At 43.1% G+C, this 19,057-nt stretch overlaps 1 protein-coding gene across 1 annotated transcript in view; it reads right to left on the bottom strand.

Moving 5' to 3' along the window:
- The window catches only part of slc49a4 (solute carrier family 49 member 4), a 33,504-nt gene that overhangs the window by 2,835 nt on the left and 11,612 nt on the right, over window positions 1-19,057 (bottom strand). The window contains exons 3-8 of the mRNA XM_088352212.1: window positions 18,168-18,448; window positions 16,450-16,579; window positions 8,759-8,867; window positions 2,823-2,890; window positions 1,180-1,307; window positions 929-1,111 (exon numbers count right to left, since the gene is read on the bottom strand). Coding sequence (XP_088208338.1) covers window positions 929-1,111; window positions 1,180-1,307; window positions 2,823-2,890; window positions 8,759-8,867; window positions 16,450-16,579; window positions 18,168-18,448 — 899 coding nt within the window. The remainder of the gene's footprint in view (window positions 1-928; window positions 1,112-1,179; window positions 1,308-2,822; window positions 2,891-8,758; window positions 8,868-16,449; window positions 16,580-18,167; window positions 18,449-19,057) is intronic.

The raw sequence follows: 19,057 nt of genomic DNA, 5'->3' as shown, positions 1-19,057 counted from the left end.
AACCTCCTGTGCGGCGTTTGCATGTTCTCCCCGTGCTTGTGTGGGTTTCCCCCAGGCGCTCCGGTTTCCTCCCACATTTCAAAAACATGCGTGTCAGGTGAATTGGCCGGTCCAAATTGTCCCTAGGTGGGAATGAGCGAGCAAATTGTCCATGTGTGCCCTGAAACTGGCTGGCAACCGGTTGAGGGTGTCCCAAGCCCACTGCCTGAAGACAGCTGGGATGGGCTCTGGCACCCCCGCGACCCTACTGAGGATAAGCGCTGCAGATAATGGATGGATGCATGGATGTACGAAAGGTAAGTAGGTCAGAAAGTGGGATTTAGGTAGGAAGATTTTTGGGAAAGTTTGGTAGATGACTAAATATAAGGTAGGCAAGAAAGGTAGGTAGGTCAAATTAAAATTGCGGAAGGCGGTAAAGATGGGTAGGTTTTTGGAGTAACAAAGTTAAGGTATGTAAGAAAGTGTAGGAATATAGGTCGCTCTCTAAAGTAATGATGGGTAGGTCAGAACAGGGGTTTCTGAGGGTTTCCACCCCCGTCCTCCGTGCTAGTAAAAAAAAATTGAAAAATACAATAAATGAGTAAGTCGTTAAGTAGGTAAAAATGTAGGTATGTAGATAACAAAGTTAAGGTGGGTATGTAGATCATGTAAGAAGGTAGGTAAGAAGGTCAAGTTCAGTGAAGAGGAACGTACGTCAGAAGGTTTTGTTTGGTAGGTAGGTCGGAAAGTCAAATGTAGGTAGCTCATTCAGGAAGATAAGTAAATAAGTTAAGCTGGGTAAGCAAGTGTAGGTACGTAAGATAGTAGAGGAAGGTACGTACTTGGCTGAGAATGTAAAGGTCAGAAAGTAAAGTCTCAGCAGATTGCCAAGAGCAAAAATAGGAACGGTGCATCCGCCAATCAATCGGTTCAAGCGGCTAGGTTCTACCTGTACAGTAGAAGGTGAGGAAGAAGAGCAAGAGTCCGGTGACCAGGTTCCCCAGGAAGGTGACCACGCCGCAGGTGATGCCTTCGGGCACCGGGTAGACCGTCTCGATGAAGAGCTCGAAGAAGATGGGCACGCTGCTGTTGATGAAGATGCCCACCAGGATGCAGGACGTGTACAAGATGGCTGCCGCGGGGAAAAAGACCGGTTTAGCGCCACGCCGCTAGCTAGCGCGCCGGGCGGCCGTCGCTCACCCGCGTTGGAGGGAAGGTGCGTCAGTCGGCTGAGGCAGGTGAGGGTGAACCAGGTGGAGGCCAGCGAGGCCCCCGCCAGCATCAGGACCAGGATCAGCTTCAGCATCCCCCGGATGGAGTCGGCGAACCTGAAAAAAACGGGAGCCCTTCTCAGAAAAACCCCGGGATATGAAAAAGGCCGCGTACCGCCGCGTTCCTTAAATCGTGAAAAAGATGGCGCGCCCCTCGGATGGTTTCGTTCTTATTCCACAAACTCTGAGGACGAAACCATTTCTTTCGTTATTTTGAACTTTGATTTTTTTTATTTAATTCAATTTTTATCGTAGTTTTATTATTGATTTTGTATTATATATTCTGCTGCTTTTTTATTTGTATTTGATATTTATTCTTTTTTTATTATTGTTATTATCATCATCATCATCATGTTTTTTTTTATTACATACACTTGTTTTTTTCCTATGAGGTTTTTGAGTTTTTCCTTGCCCTCAGGTTTTAGATGAGGGGATGCTGTCATAACAGTCTGTAGTTTGCAATATCCTTTGATCTGTGCAGCCCTTTGAGACTCCTTGTGATTAAGGGCCAAACAAATAATCATGACTTGACTAAAATGTAGTTTATCATTTTCTATTTTATACCTGTATTTTACGATGTGTTTATTTCATGATCATCATTTTCTATTTTATACTTTTATTGTACATGTGTGTTAGAATCATTTTTGTTTTAACATATATTTTTGAATTGAATGCTTTTTTTTTCAATTTATTTCTATGATATTCTATGATCATTGTTTTTTCAAATCTGTTCAGGGGTGAAAGAAAAAAACACATTTTAGCACATGGAATATTTTTTTGAGGCCATGTTAAAAAAAGGAAACTTTTGAATCTAAAAGTTGTCTGAAGCTGGGCTGGAGCAGGACAATTGACCAAGTTAAATACGACGTTGCGGTATTTGGTGACATTTTTACGAAAGAGCTCTGCTCGCACCTTGTTTTGGAACCGTTATCTGGGACAAAAACACAGGTCAAAATGAGCCCTGACGCTCTTAAGGAAGTGCGGGGGAGACACATTCAAAGTGGTATATTTCTGGTATTATGATTTCATAAATTGGATCCAATCATCAAATGACACAAAATGAACTAAAATGTGCTGAAGAGCGGGTTTGGCGCCTTTGTCAAACGTCGTCTTCTCAATTCTTTTTGCTTTTCTGGCTCTTTGGATTGAAAAGGTTCCCCGGTCACGCTCTAACTTGTTGTTTTGCTGACGAGGAGATGCGCTTTATCGCGTTCAATTGTGACCTGTAGAATTGTGCCCGAAGCTGAAGCTTTTCACGGACCTTCTCGACAATGAGATCCTTTTGGTGACGTTGGAGACCTTCTGTGATCTTTGCGCATCGATCGCTTCCTGCCAAATGTCTTCTACTGGGACACTTGACGTAGCGCTCTTTACAAAATTTTCAATTTTTGTCCAAGTTAAGGGAAGGGGGGCTTGGATGGAGCTCCATCGGGCTTTCGAGCTCGGCCGGTTTTCAAATCTCCGTTTCTTTGCCGAGGGGACGGATAACCCGAAATGCGGATTCCGCTCGACTTTAGATTGCAACGCCGGCTTACCAATTGAGAGCGATAAAAGGCTTGAGATCGTTTTTACCTGGCCATGGCCACGCCGAAGACGCAGCCTCCCACCGTGGACCAGAAGCCGATCCAGCCCGCGTCCACCTCCGCGGGACAAAAGAAAGACGCTCCAGTCAAAACAAAGCTCCAATAAACACAAGCAAAATGAGGAAAGATGAAGACACAGATAATAAAATAAAAAACTTATCATGATAAGCCGCACTGTTCGTTTTGGTCTAAGTGAAAGATCAGTTGTGTTCATTGTTTTAAAATTCAAATGAATTTCCTGTCAAAGGTTAAAGAGCAGGTGGTAACACATGATTGCCTGGAGAGGGATGGGCACCGCCAGGCTATACTTGCCCAAGACACACCATAGGAAACGGTGCCCCTACCACCCGTGTGCTTAAGGGATCCAATCAAGCTTAAAAGTTTTTTTTTAATTTATAAGAAATTTTCTTTTGGGAAAAATAAACATTTCTTGAGGCAATTTTGAAGCTTTCGCAGCAACCGAATAGCGGCTTCAAATATCGGTTATCGACCTCCTCTTGATGCTGAAAGTCGGTATCGGCCCGTGTGAGTTACTACACAGTATACGACGACATACTGCTGTATTTGTGTGAAAATGGATCAAAATGGCAAAACATTGTATGCAATCGGTACCGAACCTGTGGTCTGTGGCGTTGAGATCGCCCAAACAAACCACCAGTGATACAGATGACATACGAAAAGGCATTCTTTTTTTACCGACGGCACTAGAAACGAATATTAGAAAATGGAAAAAAAAAAAGTCGTTCCGAAAGATACTGTATAAATAAATGCAAAGTGAGATTCATTACCGCATACACCGTGTCATGCTTTTTTGTTTTTTTCACTCTCGCTCCTTGTCTCTCTCTCTTTTCATCATTATCTTTCTTTCTCCCTTGCTACATTTCTTCCTCACTCTCTATTTCTCTCAATTTCCTTAGTTTTTTATCCTTCTCCCTGTCTTTTTTATTTTCTCTTGCTCCACTCACTCACTCTATTTTGGTCCCAATCTCTCTTTCCCCTTAATCTACTAGTTTGGCCGGTGAGACTTTGTTTTTCCATGCGGCCTGGCCCCCAAACTCAAATTAGTTTGACACCCCTGATTGAGACACCTTCCGGCCTGGCCACCACTTCTTTAACCAGCTTGATTGAATAATTCATGTTATGATAAGAGCTAATATATCAGTGTGCACCAAAACATGCTTCCCTAAAACAACTTAACTACCTAGACACACACTTTTCTAACATAGACTTTTTCAATATTATGAGCCGTTTTGATTCAAAGGCATGTCGGAACTCAGGAGTTAGAGCCATTGCTGTTTACGCCACTTTATTCTTCCTGCTCCAGCGGCTCCGCCACCGGTCACGTATCCAATCAGAATGGGCCGGGGAGGGAGGGAGAAGCTTGGCTGCCTCTGAGCCTAAATAACCCAGTGTCAAAATGTTCCATCGTCAAATCAATAAAACGCAGATTGCGATCGTCGGTCCGCCTAGAACAGGAAGTTGCCCGTTTTGCTTTGGTTATGGCGTAGGAAATAACAAATGGGCAACAGTCTCGCAGGACTAAAAGGGAGGACGTCAAACTGTAATTGCATTTGCCGCGGGCGACCGTAAACTTTGAGCGTCTGAGCGTGCCGAATGCTCCCGAACGGTTTACAAGGTTCCCCTCCCTCTCGTGCACGAGCGCAAGAAGATGCAGGGGTGACGGAGGAGGGGGGCCCGAGGCCGCCCTCGGGTAGAAGCCGTTTGACGCCGGGCGCTTCGGGACGCCGCCGTAAAATCGACGGCCGGGAAAATATTTGGCGTCCGACAACGTCAACGGGGACGGGCTCTCGACTTTGCTTTTCCGGTTATCGGAGGGGAAAATAATCGGCAGCTTTAAGGGCTTTCGTTGGGCCAAATTGGCAGGTTTGTCGAAAATAGAGACGACACTTTTGGCCAAACGCGCCGTCTGCCCATTTCAATTCTTCTTCTTTTACAATTCTTGCGCGTGTGCATTTATCCAGACCTATGCTTTTTAGATCTTGCGTAAATCCGAAATATATTTATTTTGAGACAAAGAGCCATTATAGGTGTTGGGTAAAGATAACAGTATTATTTACATTTACAGTTACAGGAATTTCTTCCCATTAAAATGTTGCTCGTTTTTTTGCGCGGCTTATAAAAAGATATGTATTCTTTGCACTAATACACATTTCATAGTGCCCTGTTAAGGTATATTATGTACTCGTTCCATAGGAGGCGATGAAACTTCATAGGACAACGCCTGCTGCAGTTCATCACGAGAGAAGAGAACCGCAACGGCAAAGCAAAGCCATCGGAGAGCAGTGCCGGCGTCAATTATAAGCAGCTTTGTGGATACATGGCAACAATTTTAGGAATTTACAAGCACTTTACCCAAATTCCAATCTTTGGAAACAAGATATTACAATTCCAGCCATTTCAAGGATTTCAAGCACCCGTACGAACCCTGCATAGGGGGCGATGACGCTTCATAAGACAATGCCGTACAAAACGATTCCAGCTGCCGTTACTCACGAGGGAAGAAGGAATGTACTGGCGAAGCAAAACCACTAGGGTGCGGTGTCAGTGTCGTTTTTAAGCAGACTCATTGAGAAATTTGCAAGCGTCCACAAGCACTTCGATCAAATTCCTTCACTTTTTGATCTTTGAAAACACAACATTCAAATTCAAGCGTTTTCAAGGATTACATGAACCCAGCAAACCCTGTCAATAATGGATAGAGGAGGGGAAAAAGATAGCGGCGTTGGACTGCAGAAGCAGAATTTTATGGGTTATCAGTATCGGCAGGGGAAAACAGCCATCGTGCATGACTACAAATACCAGATAACTCAAAGCCACCGGATCGGATCAGAACCAAACATCAGTAAATCGTCGTTGGGGGAAGCCTTCCGTCCAGCCGGGGGGGTACAAACTTTTGATTCAGTAGGCTGAAAATGTGCAATGGCTGACGATTCAGCGTGATATTCTTTGAACACTGTTTAATAAATTCACCCTCTGTCAAAACGTCGCGACCTCGTAGCATTTTCATTTGATCCCCAGTGTCTCATAAAAAAACGCTGCTGTGCCGTTAAAACAGCTTCCTGTTGCTTCACCTTTTCCAAGCGTTCCTCTCCAGTTCGCTTTTCGTAGTCGGCATGTGCCTTTTGATATTCTATTCTTTGAAAACAGCCACAGGCTCTTGGCAAAAGAGGCAGACGCAGTCGTTTGGGTGAAAAAAAATACTCCAATTCCCACTCGTCCTGAAGGTCAACTATCGTCTTTTTTATTTACAGAGCTGAAATGATATTTTAGTTATTTATTTTTTAAAAATGTATTTGATACCGCGGTTAACATTACTGGCGACCACCAATTTCTAATTTTAAGACAGAGGCTGCGGGCAACTAAAAATTGTTCACAGGCCAGGACGGGCCCCCGGGCTGGACTTTGGACATGGCTACGTCCAGCCCTTCCACCACGAAAGCTTCTCCGTCCGTGTTGGAAATTTGGAGTGTGTCGAATGGAGCGGAAAAGGAGTTTTGTTTTGCTTCATTGTCATGCAGAAGCACACACAAAGAAGAGAAGGGGGAGGAGGGGGACGCACACTTGGCAGCAAAATTGTCCTCGGAGGGGACGGAAAGACGGAAAAGGCTTCGCCCGTCGAGCACCGAGCCAACATCGGGACAAAAAGCTTAAGGCGGGAAGCCATCGGGAATGATTATTTGCATTAAGCGGAGCTGCCGTCGACATATTGGTTTTGTGGCGGGGGCCGCGGGTCATCGGGGGACGGTTTCGCGGATCGTGACTGGCCCTCGGGCCGGGCTTTGGACATCACCCAGTTCAGGGATATGTGAACCTGTGCCGTAAAAAATAATTGAAGCATGATATAAAATAAAGAGGAAAAAAAGGAAGATGTTATAAATATTGATTCGAAAATTATTAAACCAAAGTAATTAGTTTAATTAGACAATAACATTAAAACACAATTAAATAAAACATTGAAAAATAATAAAAAAATATTTACATTTTCTTAATAGAAAGATTAATATAATTTAAGGAAGGGAAAGTAATACAAGATATATGATCAAATACTAAATAATGATAAAATGATGAAAATGAAATGCTATATGATGACATGACAAAGAATTGTGACGGGGAAACTGTTGTAGATTTATGAAAGCGGTCATTGAAATATGGAAATGGAAACGGTCGTTTTCTTAGGAAAATAGTCAGGTAACTTTGGAAGAGAAACCATAACAGTAAAGCTCTAATGCGCCAGGATATCAAATTGCAATTTTATGACTGTACAGCGAGAGGGGGAAGAAAAAACATATTTATGAGGACGAAATGAGAGTGTAACTTGACCAGAATAAAGATGAGCGGGGTTGGACCTCAAAGTTAAACCACAAGGTTGCTTTTTCATGGCCAAATTCAAGCACTTTTTAAGGACTTTCAAGGTCAACTTTGCAGTTTCTCCAGTAATATTAAAAGAAGAAATCGGGTGTGGAGAGCCACAAATAGATCCACCATTTACATACACTGGGAAACGCTACCGTTTTTTTACCATGACCCATAATAAATGTCCGGAATACACATTTTATGGTGCCCTTTTAGGTGGCGCATGCACCTGTTTGGCGCGAAGCGTAGGGGGCGATGATGCTATACAAACTAACTGCAGCTGCTGTTAATGACAAGGGAAGGAGAAACGCAACGGAAAAGCAAAACTACTAGGGTGTCGCGTCATTTCTAAGCAGACGAGTTGAGAAACATGGCAAGAATTTCAAGCATTTACAAGCACTCCACCCAAAAATCAAGGACATTTTCATCCTTGAAAACACAACATTGTAATTCAATCATTTTCAAGGATTTCAAGCCCCCGCGCGAACCTTTGCATAGGGGGCGATGACGCTTGATAGGACAATGCCATACAGATTCATGCCAGCTGCTGTTAATCACGAGGGAATAAGAAACGTAATGGCAAAGCGAAACCACAAGGGCGCGGCGTCGGCGTCATGTTTAAGCAGACTAGTTGAGAAACATGGCAAGAATTTCAAGCATTTACAAGCACTTCAACCAAAAATCAAGGACATTTACATTCTTGAGAACACAACATTAAAATTCAATAATTTTCATGGATTTCAAGCACCCATGCGAACCCTTGCATAGAGGGCGATGACGGTTGATAGGACAATGCCATACAGACTCATGCCAGCTGATGTTAATCACGAGGGAATAAGAAACGTAATGGCAAAGCGAAACCACAAGGGCGCGGCGTCGGCGTCATGTTTAAGCAGACGAGTTGAGAAACATGGCAAAAATTTCAAGCATTTACAAGCACTTCACCCCAAAATCAAGGACTTTTTCATCCTTATTACAATAACTTTAATAATTTTCAAGGATTTCAATCACCCGTGCGAACCATGCATAGGGGGCGATGACTCTTCATAGGACAATGCCATACAGACTCATGCCAGCTGCTGTTAATCAAGAGTGAATAAGAAACTTAATGGCAAAGCGAAACCACAAGGGCGCGGCGTCATGTTTAAGCAGATGAGTTGAGAAACATGGCAAGAAATTCAAGCATTTACAAGCACTTCAACCAAAAATCAAGGACATTTACATTCTTGAGAACACAACATTAAAATTCAATAATTTTCATGGATTTCAAGCACCCGTGCGAACCCTGCATAGGAGGCGATGACGCTTCATAGGACAATGTGATACAGACTCATGCCAGCTGCTGTTAATCACGAGGGAGGAAGAAACGTAATGGCAAAGCGAAATTACTAGGGTGCGGCGTCGGCGTCATGTTTAAGCAGACGAGTTGAGAAACATGGCAAGAATTTCAAGCATTGACAAGCACTTCACCCAAGAATCAAGAACTTTTCTATCCTTGAAAAATTCAAGCATTTTCAAGGACTTCAAGGTGGAAATGTGGAAAAGTCTTACCTGGCTGACTCTGGCGGGCGTGAGGATCATGTCGAGGACGCCCGCCCAGCCGGCGATGACCCCGGTGGGCACGGCGTAGGCCAGCGCTATCATCAGGAAACGGACGTTACTGCACAAACATAGAAAAAGACATAAAAGACGGTCGCCCTCCGCTCTTTGATTTTGCTTTAGTCTTGAAGAATTTTTTTGTAAAAAGTTTCAGGAAGCTATTTAGGTTTTGATGAACCTCTCTCCCTGCACTGTTAGTTTGTGCTTTGGGCGAAACGCGATTTACGTTGTCCGGGCCCAGATCTTTGAAATCTCGGTTCCAAAGTTTCCTTTCCTTTTAATCAAAGGCGCAAAGGGGATTGACGAGAGCCCCCCCGCCTCCTGTAATCACTTTAGCTTTGAACCTTGTCACGCCGATGCATCCGTCTTGGCCGGAATCCGTCAAGGACGGACGGATAGCACTTAGCTGATGACGGCGCCGCCGCCGCTCGCCGTCTAAGAGTCACGTCCCGCTTTTCTTTAGCGAGAGGCTCAGCGGCGCTAGCTTTCTTGCGTATTCTTGTCCGAAGTGCAACGACGCCGAATTCAAACCCTGCCGTCTTACCTTCACACGTACGCCAAAAATGAAAAATTCTATTATCATCCAATATAAATAATAAAAAAAACATTGTTTTGTTATTAAAGAATTTCTGAGCAAAACGTGGTGGAAAAAATAACGATTTGGTCAACACCCAAAAAAAAAAAATTCATCTCACTAGTTTGTTCTGCACTTTTTGTTGGCAATAACGGAGGCCAAATATTTTCTGTAACTTTTCACAAGCTTTTCACACACTGTTGCTGGCATTCTGGCCCATTCCTCCATGCAGATCTTGGGAAACACAGACTTTCAGCTGCCTCCAGATTTTCTATTGGGTTAAGATCTGGAGAATGGCTACACCACTCCAGGACTTGAAATGCTTCCTACCAAGCCACTCCTTTGTCACCCTGGCTGCGTGTTTGAAAGTGACATGCTAAAAGACCCAGCCACGTCTCATTTTCAATGCTTTTGCTGACGAAAGGAGATTTTCGGTAAAAATCACGGCCCCATTTATTCCTTCCTTTAAACAGATCGGCCGTCCTGGTCCCAAAGCAGAAGACAAAAGTATGATGTTATGGTCGGTGATTGGTAAGTACTGTTTGAACGATTGACTTTTATCAAACGTTTTTATTGTGAATAAAATGATACGACGATCGTTATCGTTAGCGTTTGACCGCCCAGGCTTAGTGAGGGGTACGCGGTTGGTTGGATCGCCTAGGCACATGGGTGGTAGTAGCACCATTTCCCGTAGAGTGTCTTGGGCAAGTACAGCCTGGTGGCACCCATCCCTCTCCAGGCCAACAGATGAATACGATACCTCCATAAAAGTCTTCCTTTAACCCTTCTGGCATGCAGGTACATATTAAGTACCCTATGTAACCCTAACCCAATTCAAGTTCACGTCCAAATAATGAACACTGACCTGCATTGTACGAGGTTTTTGGGGAAACTGCTCGTGTCCAAAAACCTCTTTGTCACTACATTTTGACTAATACGACGCTCTAAACAAACCATAGACAATTTTCACCTAGAAAATTTATATTTATAAACAGTTCAGTGAGTTGACTTTATAGTGACTTTTAGGATATGTAGTTTTAAGGATTGGGGGGGAGGAATAAATAAATGAAAATAAGACGTGTATGAATAGGTCTGATGTCAAAAAATATTCATGATCACCATCCAAGTTGCAGCACGGCGGCGCAGTGGTTAGCGCGTGTGCGGCACCGGTAGGAGGTCATAAGATCGAACCTCCTGTGTGGAGTTTGCGTGTTCTCCGGTGCTTGTGTGAGTTTCCTCCCACATTCCCAAAAAACATGCATGTCAGGTTAATCGGCCGGTCCAAATTGTCCCGAGGTGTGAATGAGCGAGCGAATTGTCTGTCCCTGTGTGTTCAGGGTGCCTCCTGCCCACTGCCCAAAGATAGCTGGGATGGGCTCCAGCACCCCCGCGACCCTACTAAGAATAAGCGGTGCAGATCATGGATGGATGGATGGATGATTTAAGTTCACATTGCGTCCCTAAAGCAACTCCACCGGGCCTAAACTTGTCGTCTTCCGCCCGCATTCAAGCCACATCCTGGAGTATTTCTTCCCACGTTTGGAGTTCGGTCCACGCCGCCTGGAAGGCTGCCCGCCTCTCCGGATGGCCTGAAAACGTTCGCCTGTCCTTTGTGAAGCATGGGGACGCTTGGCTCGTTCATCCACGGGCCCCTAAGCTCGTCGGGCCCCGGAGCGAAGGCATTTGTTCACGGGCCGACGTCGTCAGTTTTTGGCACTATGATCCACGACCGCCACCTCGGGCCGTGCCGCTTCCTCGACAAAACTTTTTAAATCGGGGCGTTTGGACACGTGACCCGTACGGAGCACTTTCATAGGGCCTTAGCGAACGGGGAGGGGAAGACGGACATCTTTCGATTAGGACTTTGGCGGGTGGCGAGGGGCTTCCTTCAAAGATTCATTTCAGGCACCGGACATCTCAGTATTTTCACTTTTGTCTTAGGCGGGCTAAGTGCTCCACCCAAAAAAGAAACAATCATTTATTACCAGGCTCGGGGGGGGTAACGTAACATAAAACGGTTTAACGATATCAGGATACAAAAGAAAAAATTAGAATTGTATTCTGTAACGTAACAGAATCAAATTACAGGTACATTTGATAGATAGATAGATAGAGATAGAGATGGAGATAAAGATAGAGATAGATAGATGGATAGATATAGATATAGACACTTTCTTCATCCCTGTAGGGAAATTCCCACTTCCAGCAGTATCCTTGTGTTAAAAAATAAAATAATGAAATAAAAGATATAGAATACAAAAATACCCAATATAACGAATTTTCAAATAGTGCTACGGAAAATACACACTGTGATTAAAAATAGGGTAATATGCAAATGTGGGGGTGGGGTTTCATGTGGGCTTCTACTCCCGCAGGTGGAGTTAAAGAGCCTCATGGCATGAGGAAGAAATGAAAGAAGAAATGAAATAGAAATGAGGAGGAAATGAAAGTGACTTTGCACAATTCCAACTTTATTTTAAAGCATTTTAATGTCGCGCGCAATATGGAAGGGCCGAGTGTGTTTTAGCCCTTTTAGTTCTTTTCCTCGTTGGCGATAATTTTGTTTCTATTCCTCATGTCCTTTCACGCCTCTCTCTCATTCGTTCCACTCCAAACCCCCGCAGAGCCGTCCGTGGCCGTACGACCGAAAAGGAAGAGAAAAGTGCCACTCAAATCAAGTGTGAGCGAATGGAACGAGGTGAAATGAAACGATGAACGCAATGGAACGCCCGCCCTCTCCCACGTGCACCCGTTCACATTGACATCTACATCATGCACTCGTAGATGAATTGTGTCTGTCATCAGTTCATTGGCTGACACGAGAGAGAGCGAGACGGACGGGAAATGAAGACACGGAACACTTTGTGTGTATAAAAGAATATTCGTCTTCATGTCATCTCGAAGCACAAAGAGACGCTTTGATTTTTTTGCTACATGGACTTGGTTTCCTCTTTCTCAAGGTGATGTTTTTTAAATGTGTCATTTTATTTATATATATATTATGAGCATATTAGAATAGAATAGAATATACCTTTATTGTCATTGTTACAAAATGGGTTGAACATATTGTAACAACGATTGTGACAACATATTGGGTATAAGAGTAATCCAAAAGTAATCCTAAGTACTCGAGTTACATTACATTAATATCATCGTATACGGATGACGTTACGGATGCCATTTTTAGTAACTGTATCGGACCGCATTTCAAAGTGACCCTCCCGACCCGTTTTTTTTTTTTTTTCATAAAACAATGCTAATGTAGCCTAGCGTTTGTGATGCGCCGGTTAGCATGAAGAGCTAGCAAGGCCTTTCACAGAAGCTCAACCTAGGCTAATTTGTCCGGTAAATCGATACCGTGGTTCCTAAGCACTCATCACCGTGGCTAATATAGCCTAAAATTCGGCATTAGCTAGCAACTGGCCGCTCACGAGCGTCAACATTGACAGCGTTCTGCAATCTGGGAGGTGCGTTCCATCGCGTTTTAAACTCAGTAGGGGAAAAAAAATGTCCATCGGTATATTAAGTAAATGGTAAATGCATTTATATAGCTCTTTTCAAGTCAATGAAGACTTCCAGAAGCGCTTTACAATGTGCTTCACACTTACCCATTCACACACACACTCACACCCCAATAGCGGCCATGCAGCCATGCAAGGCGCCTCCCTGCTTATTGGGGGCATTAGGGATTCAGTGTCTTGCCCACGGACACTTCGAGATGTAACACGGAGGAGCCGGGAATCGAACCCGCCACCTCTTGATCCCAAGACGAGCGTTCTACCTCCTCCTACTATTTGAAATATATTAATAGATCATCTTTAAAATATAAATACTATTTAAAATGTTTTATATTATAAAATAACATTCTTTAAAGAAACAAATATATTTGAAATGATTTATTAATGATATAAATATTTGTGATCGTAAATGTATTGAAATATTAAGAACATTCTTGGAAAACAGAAATTGGTTCTGACGACTGGTAAATAATAATAATAATTTCCTTTGTATTGTCATTCTTTGTAAGAACGAAATGTCGATGTGGATTTATGTAAAATATGATATAAAAACAATTGATTTGAAAAATATCGCTTTTGTATTTTTGATTAATAATTACAACAAAAACATTCTATAATTCACCATAATAAAGATATTAAAACATGAAAAATATTAAAACACTTCCAAAAAATAATAATAATATACTGTTAAATATCTCTATGTATGTATTTAAATATGATATTTAAAAACAACCTTATAAAAAAAACTGTATTTTTGTATTTGTACGATGACGCAATAATTCTTTCATATACAGGGAGTGCAGAATTATTAGGCAAGTTGTATTTTTGAGGATTAATTTTATTATTGAACAACAACCATGTTGTTAATGAACCCAAAAGTCTCATTAATATCAAAGCTGAATATTTTGGAAGTTGGAGTGGGGCTTTTTTAGTTTTAGCTATTTTAGGAGGATATCTGTGTGTGCAGGTGAATATTACTGTGCATAATTATTAGGCAACTTAACAAAAACAAATGTATACCCATTTCAATTATTTATTTTCATCAGGGAAACCAATATAACAGCTCAACATTCACAAATATACATTTCTGACATTCAAAAACAAAACAAAAACAAATCAGTGACCAATATAGCCACCTTTCTTTGCAAGGACACTCAAAAGCCTGCCATCCATGGATTCTGTCAGTGCTTTGATCTGTTCACGATCAACATTGCGTGCAGCAGCAACCACAGCGTCCCAGACACTGTTCAGAGAGGTGTACTGTTTTCCCTCTTTGTAAATCTCACATTTGATGAGGGACCACAGGTTCTCTATGGGGTTCAGATCAGGTGAACAAGGAGGCCATGTCATTAGTTTTTCTTCTTTTAGACCCTTTCTTGCCAGCCACGCTGTGGAGTACTTGGATGCGTGTGATGGAGCGTTGTCCTGCATGAAAATCATGTTTTTCTTGAAGGATGCGGACTTCTTCCTGTACCACTGCTTGAAAAAGGTGTCTTCCAGAAACTGGCAGTAGGACTGGGAGTTGAGCTTGAGTCCATCCTCAACCCGAAAAGGCCCCACAAGCTCATCTTTGATGATACCAGCCCATACCAGTACCCCACCTCCACCTTGCTGGCGTCTGAGGCGGACTGGAGCTCTCTGCCCTTTACCGATCCAGCCACGGGCCCATCCATCTGGCCCATCAAGACTCACTCTCATTTCATCAGTCCATAAAACCTTAGAAAAATCCGTCTTGAGATTTTTCTTGGCCCAGTCTTGACGTTTCAGCTTGTGTGTCTTGTTCAGTGGTGGTCGTTTTTCAGCCTTTCTTACCTTGGCCATGTCTCTGAGTATTGCACACCTTGTGCTTTTGGGCACTCCAGTGATGTTGCAGCTCTGAAATATGGCAAAACTGGTGGCAAGTGGCATCTTGGCAGCTGTACGCTTGACTTTTCTCAGTTCACGGGCAGTTATTTTGCGCCTTGGTTTTTCTACACGCTTCTTGCGACCCTGTTGACTATTTTGAATGTAACGCTTGATTGTTCGATGATCACGCTTCAGAAGCTTGGCAATTTTAAGAGTGCTGCATCCCTCTGCAAGATATCTCACTATTTTTGACTTTTCAGAGCCTGTCAAGTCCCTCTTCTGACCCATTTTGCCAAAGGAAAGGAAGTTGTCTAATAATTATGCACACCTGATATAGGGTGTTGGTGTCATTAGACCACACCCCTTCTCATTGCAGAGATGCACATCACCTGATATGCTTAATTGGTAGTAGGCTTTCGAGCCTATACAGCTTGGAGTAAGACAACATGCATAAAGAGGATGATGTGGTCAAAATACTCATTTGCCTAATAATTCTGCACTCCCTGTAAATCGATTTGACTTTATGAGTTAGATTTCATTTATTGGTCCTTGATGGGAAATTAACTTTACAACAAGCATTGCATTAGAAAAACGGCAGAATGCCAAGCTTAAATCGTTCCAGTTTATAAGTCTCATCAGCTAATAAACGGATAATGAAGAAGGAAAAAACAGAAATAAGTCACAACCTCGTTCAAATTATGAAAACAAACCGACTTATAGTCCATAAAACAACATATGACAGTATATGACTGATTGAATGGGTCATCGGGGCCTGTTTGGAAGACAGTGGGTGGGGATCAGGCTACGGGTACTCCTGAATCTTATTGCCCTGACGGTAGCCGGACAAAATGTGGGTGAGTGATATCCTGGACTATTGTGTTTGCCGGGCGTATCATTTGGCAATTTGAGCTGCTGTGTATTTGACACCTGCCAGTTTGTTCACGATGCCAACCGCACCAAACATGTAAACCAGTAGAGGAGGATGATAATGTTACCACAATCGCAAAAAATCTGATTTATCATTGTTAAAAATCTGTTTATGTGTTCAAAATATATTATATTAGAATTTGGTTTTGTGTGCGTGTGCCCGAGGTCTATTCCAGGATGAAAATGGTGAAAGTCAGAGAGGGACTGTTTCAAATACAGTCCAAATGCCAAACTAAACTCCCAAAAAGATGAAAAAAAAAATAGTTTATACGAGTACGTCTGAGAATGTCACAAACTCATAGGTGGAGATATTTGTGAAATGAAATGAAAAAGGAAATGAAATGATCTGCATTTCTATAGCGCTTTTCAAGTCAATGACTTCCCAAAGCGCTTTACATTGTGCTTCACATTTCCCAATAGCGGCCGTGATCTGCGCAGCCATGTAAGGCGCTAACCTGCTTATTGGGGGTAATTGGGGGTTCAATGTCTTACCCAAGGACACTTCGACATGTAACACGGACAAGCCGGGATTCGAACTGGGATCCCTTAATCCTAAGACGATCGCTCTACCTCCTGAGCTACTGCCGCCCCAATTTGTATTTCTTTTACATTGTGGAATCCCCACTTAGGTTTCCGCCATGTTTATACGGCATCGAGCCGCCACGCTGTGCAATTTGGCGTGCGCCAGACAACACAGTGCCCTCTAGTGGTCAAAATTTACACGCTCTACCTTAAAGTAAAAAAAAAAGTTCAATGTAAAAGCGTGCATGGATATTCACCTTAGCAGTCTGCAGATGCTGCTGCGGTAACTGAGCCTCTGACTGGCCGCGGCCACGCTGGGGGGCAATGGCGGACGAGAGGGGAAATACACCAGGACGGCCAGGAACAGAGCAGCGATGGCCGACAGCTCTGGAGGAAGTACAAAAACATGGTCTAAATAGAGTGGTACCGCTACTTTCCAATGTCTCTACATACAAAAGTTTCCGGTTAAAAAGTACCTAAAGCCTGCAGTACAAAGGCTTATCAGGATAAAAAGTCAAAGTACACTATTAGCAAAAGCAGACGTCGTTGGGTCAGTTTTTCACATAACGCTACGCAGAAAGGTCAAGGAATATTCGTATTATTGACTTTACTCTTTGTTTTTTTACATGATGTGCCGAGTGGAAACGTACGTTGGCCTGCAGGGGGATGGGCGCCACCAGGCTGTACTTTCCCAAGACACACCACAGGAAATGGTGCCCCGACCACGCATGTGATTCAGGGATCCACCCACCCGGTCTAATTTTAACATGCATTTGTTTCATTTTCTGATGCTCATTTATGATGGAAAAATATCATATTCAGCTTTAGGGGGGCTTGGAATTGGATGAGCGCATTTACATTCAAAATGTGTCTTCAGATTCCGAAGCTACTCCCACAACGAAGGCAATTCCCAAGTATAGGGGTACCACTCTATCATTATTTCAGGAGCAAGTATTTTAATCACAACCTGCTTATGGCATTATTGAGTATATTTGGACATGTTTTGTAAAGAAAAAAAAAATCTGTAGGAGTAAAACTTTTTACATCAATTTTGAAGGGAAAATAATTACAAAAAATATGAAATCATTTTAAGAAACGCAAAGAAGAATGGGCAACTAGAGGAAATTATAAGTCAACTAAATGTGGTAATAGTGTTTGTTTTTTTTGGAGGAAAAAATTACTGTCAAAGCCTAAAAATTGGAGTAAGAAATTTGGATAAGGCAAAAGGAAACAAAAGGTATTTGTTATAAACTAAAAAAAAAAAACCTTAATATCACCCTCAATTTTTTTTTACATTGAATAAATAAGAATTTCAACACAACTAACAAGACAAATCGTTCACTTAAACTACGAGTGCAGGAAATAAAATTAGGATTACCAGCAACTTGTATAGAAATACATAAAAACTTACATAGGTTGCTGAAACTTACAATAAATACATAAAAATGTCAATACACCTGACCAAATTTACTAAAAACAAAAAACTTCATTAACATTTCAAGAGAGCACGCAAATTGAATAGTGTGGGCCCTCCTGTTTTAGAGCTAGGTTGACAGACTAATGTTATGGTAAAAGCTAATCACTCAGCCTTCCACTTAAAATGCTTTATACTCTCTCTCGATTGATTAATATTATGATCAGAAATAATAGATCCGTCTTCCCTTAACAAGTTACTACACTTTTGACACAATCTTATAATCAGACGGCACTGACTTTTTACAGTGTCAGTCTTATCAGCAGCTTAAGTCACACGCATTTGGGGAATCGGGAGTTAGAACTGCTGCCGTTTAATCCGCCCGGGGTCGCTTGTCCAATCAGAAGGCGCGGGGTGAAGTTAGAGGGGCAGGGGAGGAGTAAGAGCAAAGGAGAGAGAGAGAGGCTCAGCTGTATCTGAGCCTAAATATATTGAATGGCCCCAAATAGCGATACTGATATCGGCCAAATTCCGGCCCGCCATCGCTCGACCTCCGCTTACCGGCATACATCACCAGCTGGATCTTGTCCCGTATGGCCCCGTCCAAGACGGGCGCCGGGGCGGAAACCCGGCGGCCCGCCGCCTCCGTGCCGTTGGGGGCCGGCACGATCAGGGGTCCCGTCACGTAAGCGGCGGCGCCTCCCAGGTAAGAAAAGAGCGAGGCCACGGCGGTGGCCGTGGCCCTCTGGTCCGGGCCGAACCAGGTGGTGGACAGGAAGGGGCCGGCGCTCATGATGGTGGGGCCGGCTAAACCGTTGAGGAGCTGACCCCCGTGGATCGACCTGCGAAAAAAAAAGGTCAAAGATGTCGACGTTCTCCATGAATATACATGGACCGGTGGCTCGGTTCGGCCTTGGCGGAGGAAACGACATTGAAGTTATTACCCGTGATGAATGAGATGTCAAGTGAGCGCAACGGTGTACCTAATGAAGTGACCCGGGGGTGCGCAGGGGTCATCTAATATTCCCCGTATCAAGGTCTGCTTGCCCGAGGCCAGCAAACAAAGGGGCTTTCCAAATGAGTCTGGAGGCTGGCGGGGGCTTTTGGGCTTTCTTACAGTGACATCCGCTGGCCAATATTAGACCTGCACCTGACAAGAGTTCTTCTTATTCTTTGCTTAGGAATGTCAAAAGCAAGCTAACACTTTGGACACTTTATTTTCTCACCAAAAATGCCATTTTACAACATCATTGAAGATACAACATCTGCCTTTGAGCAGACCAAAATATACATTCTAATCCACATCCATTTTTGCTGTCACGTGAAACCATTTGCAAATTTAGTTTTCATTTGGTAAGGACTGAAATCATCCACCAATGGTTTATCAGGGTTACTGTATTTTAAATTTGGCAATATTAACGGTATCATTGTTTTCATGTACTTCGAAAAAT

The sequence above is a fragment of the Urocampus carinirostris genome, chromosome 14 (genome assembly GCF_059441175.1).
Source record: "Urocampus carinirostris isolate Australia breed hairy pipefish chromosome 14, RoL_Ucar_1.0, whole genome shotgun sequence".
Lineage (NCBI taxonomy): Eukaryota > Metazoa > Chordata > Actinopteri > Syngnathiformes > Syngnathidae > Urocampus > Urocampus carinirostris.
The sequence above is the reverse complement of the archived record's forward strand: the minus strand, read 5'-3'. Positions and strand labels throughout refer to the sequence as shown.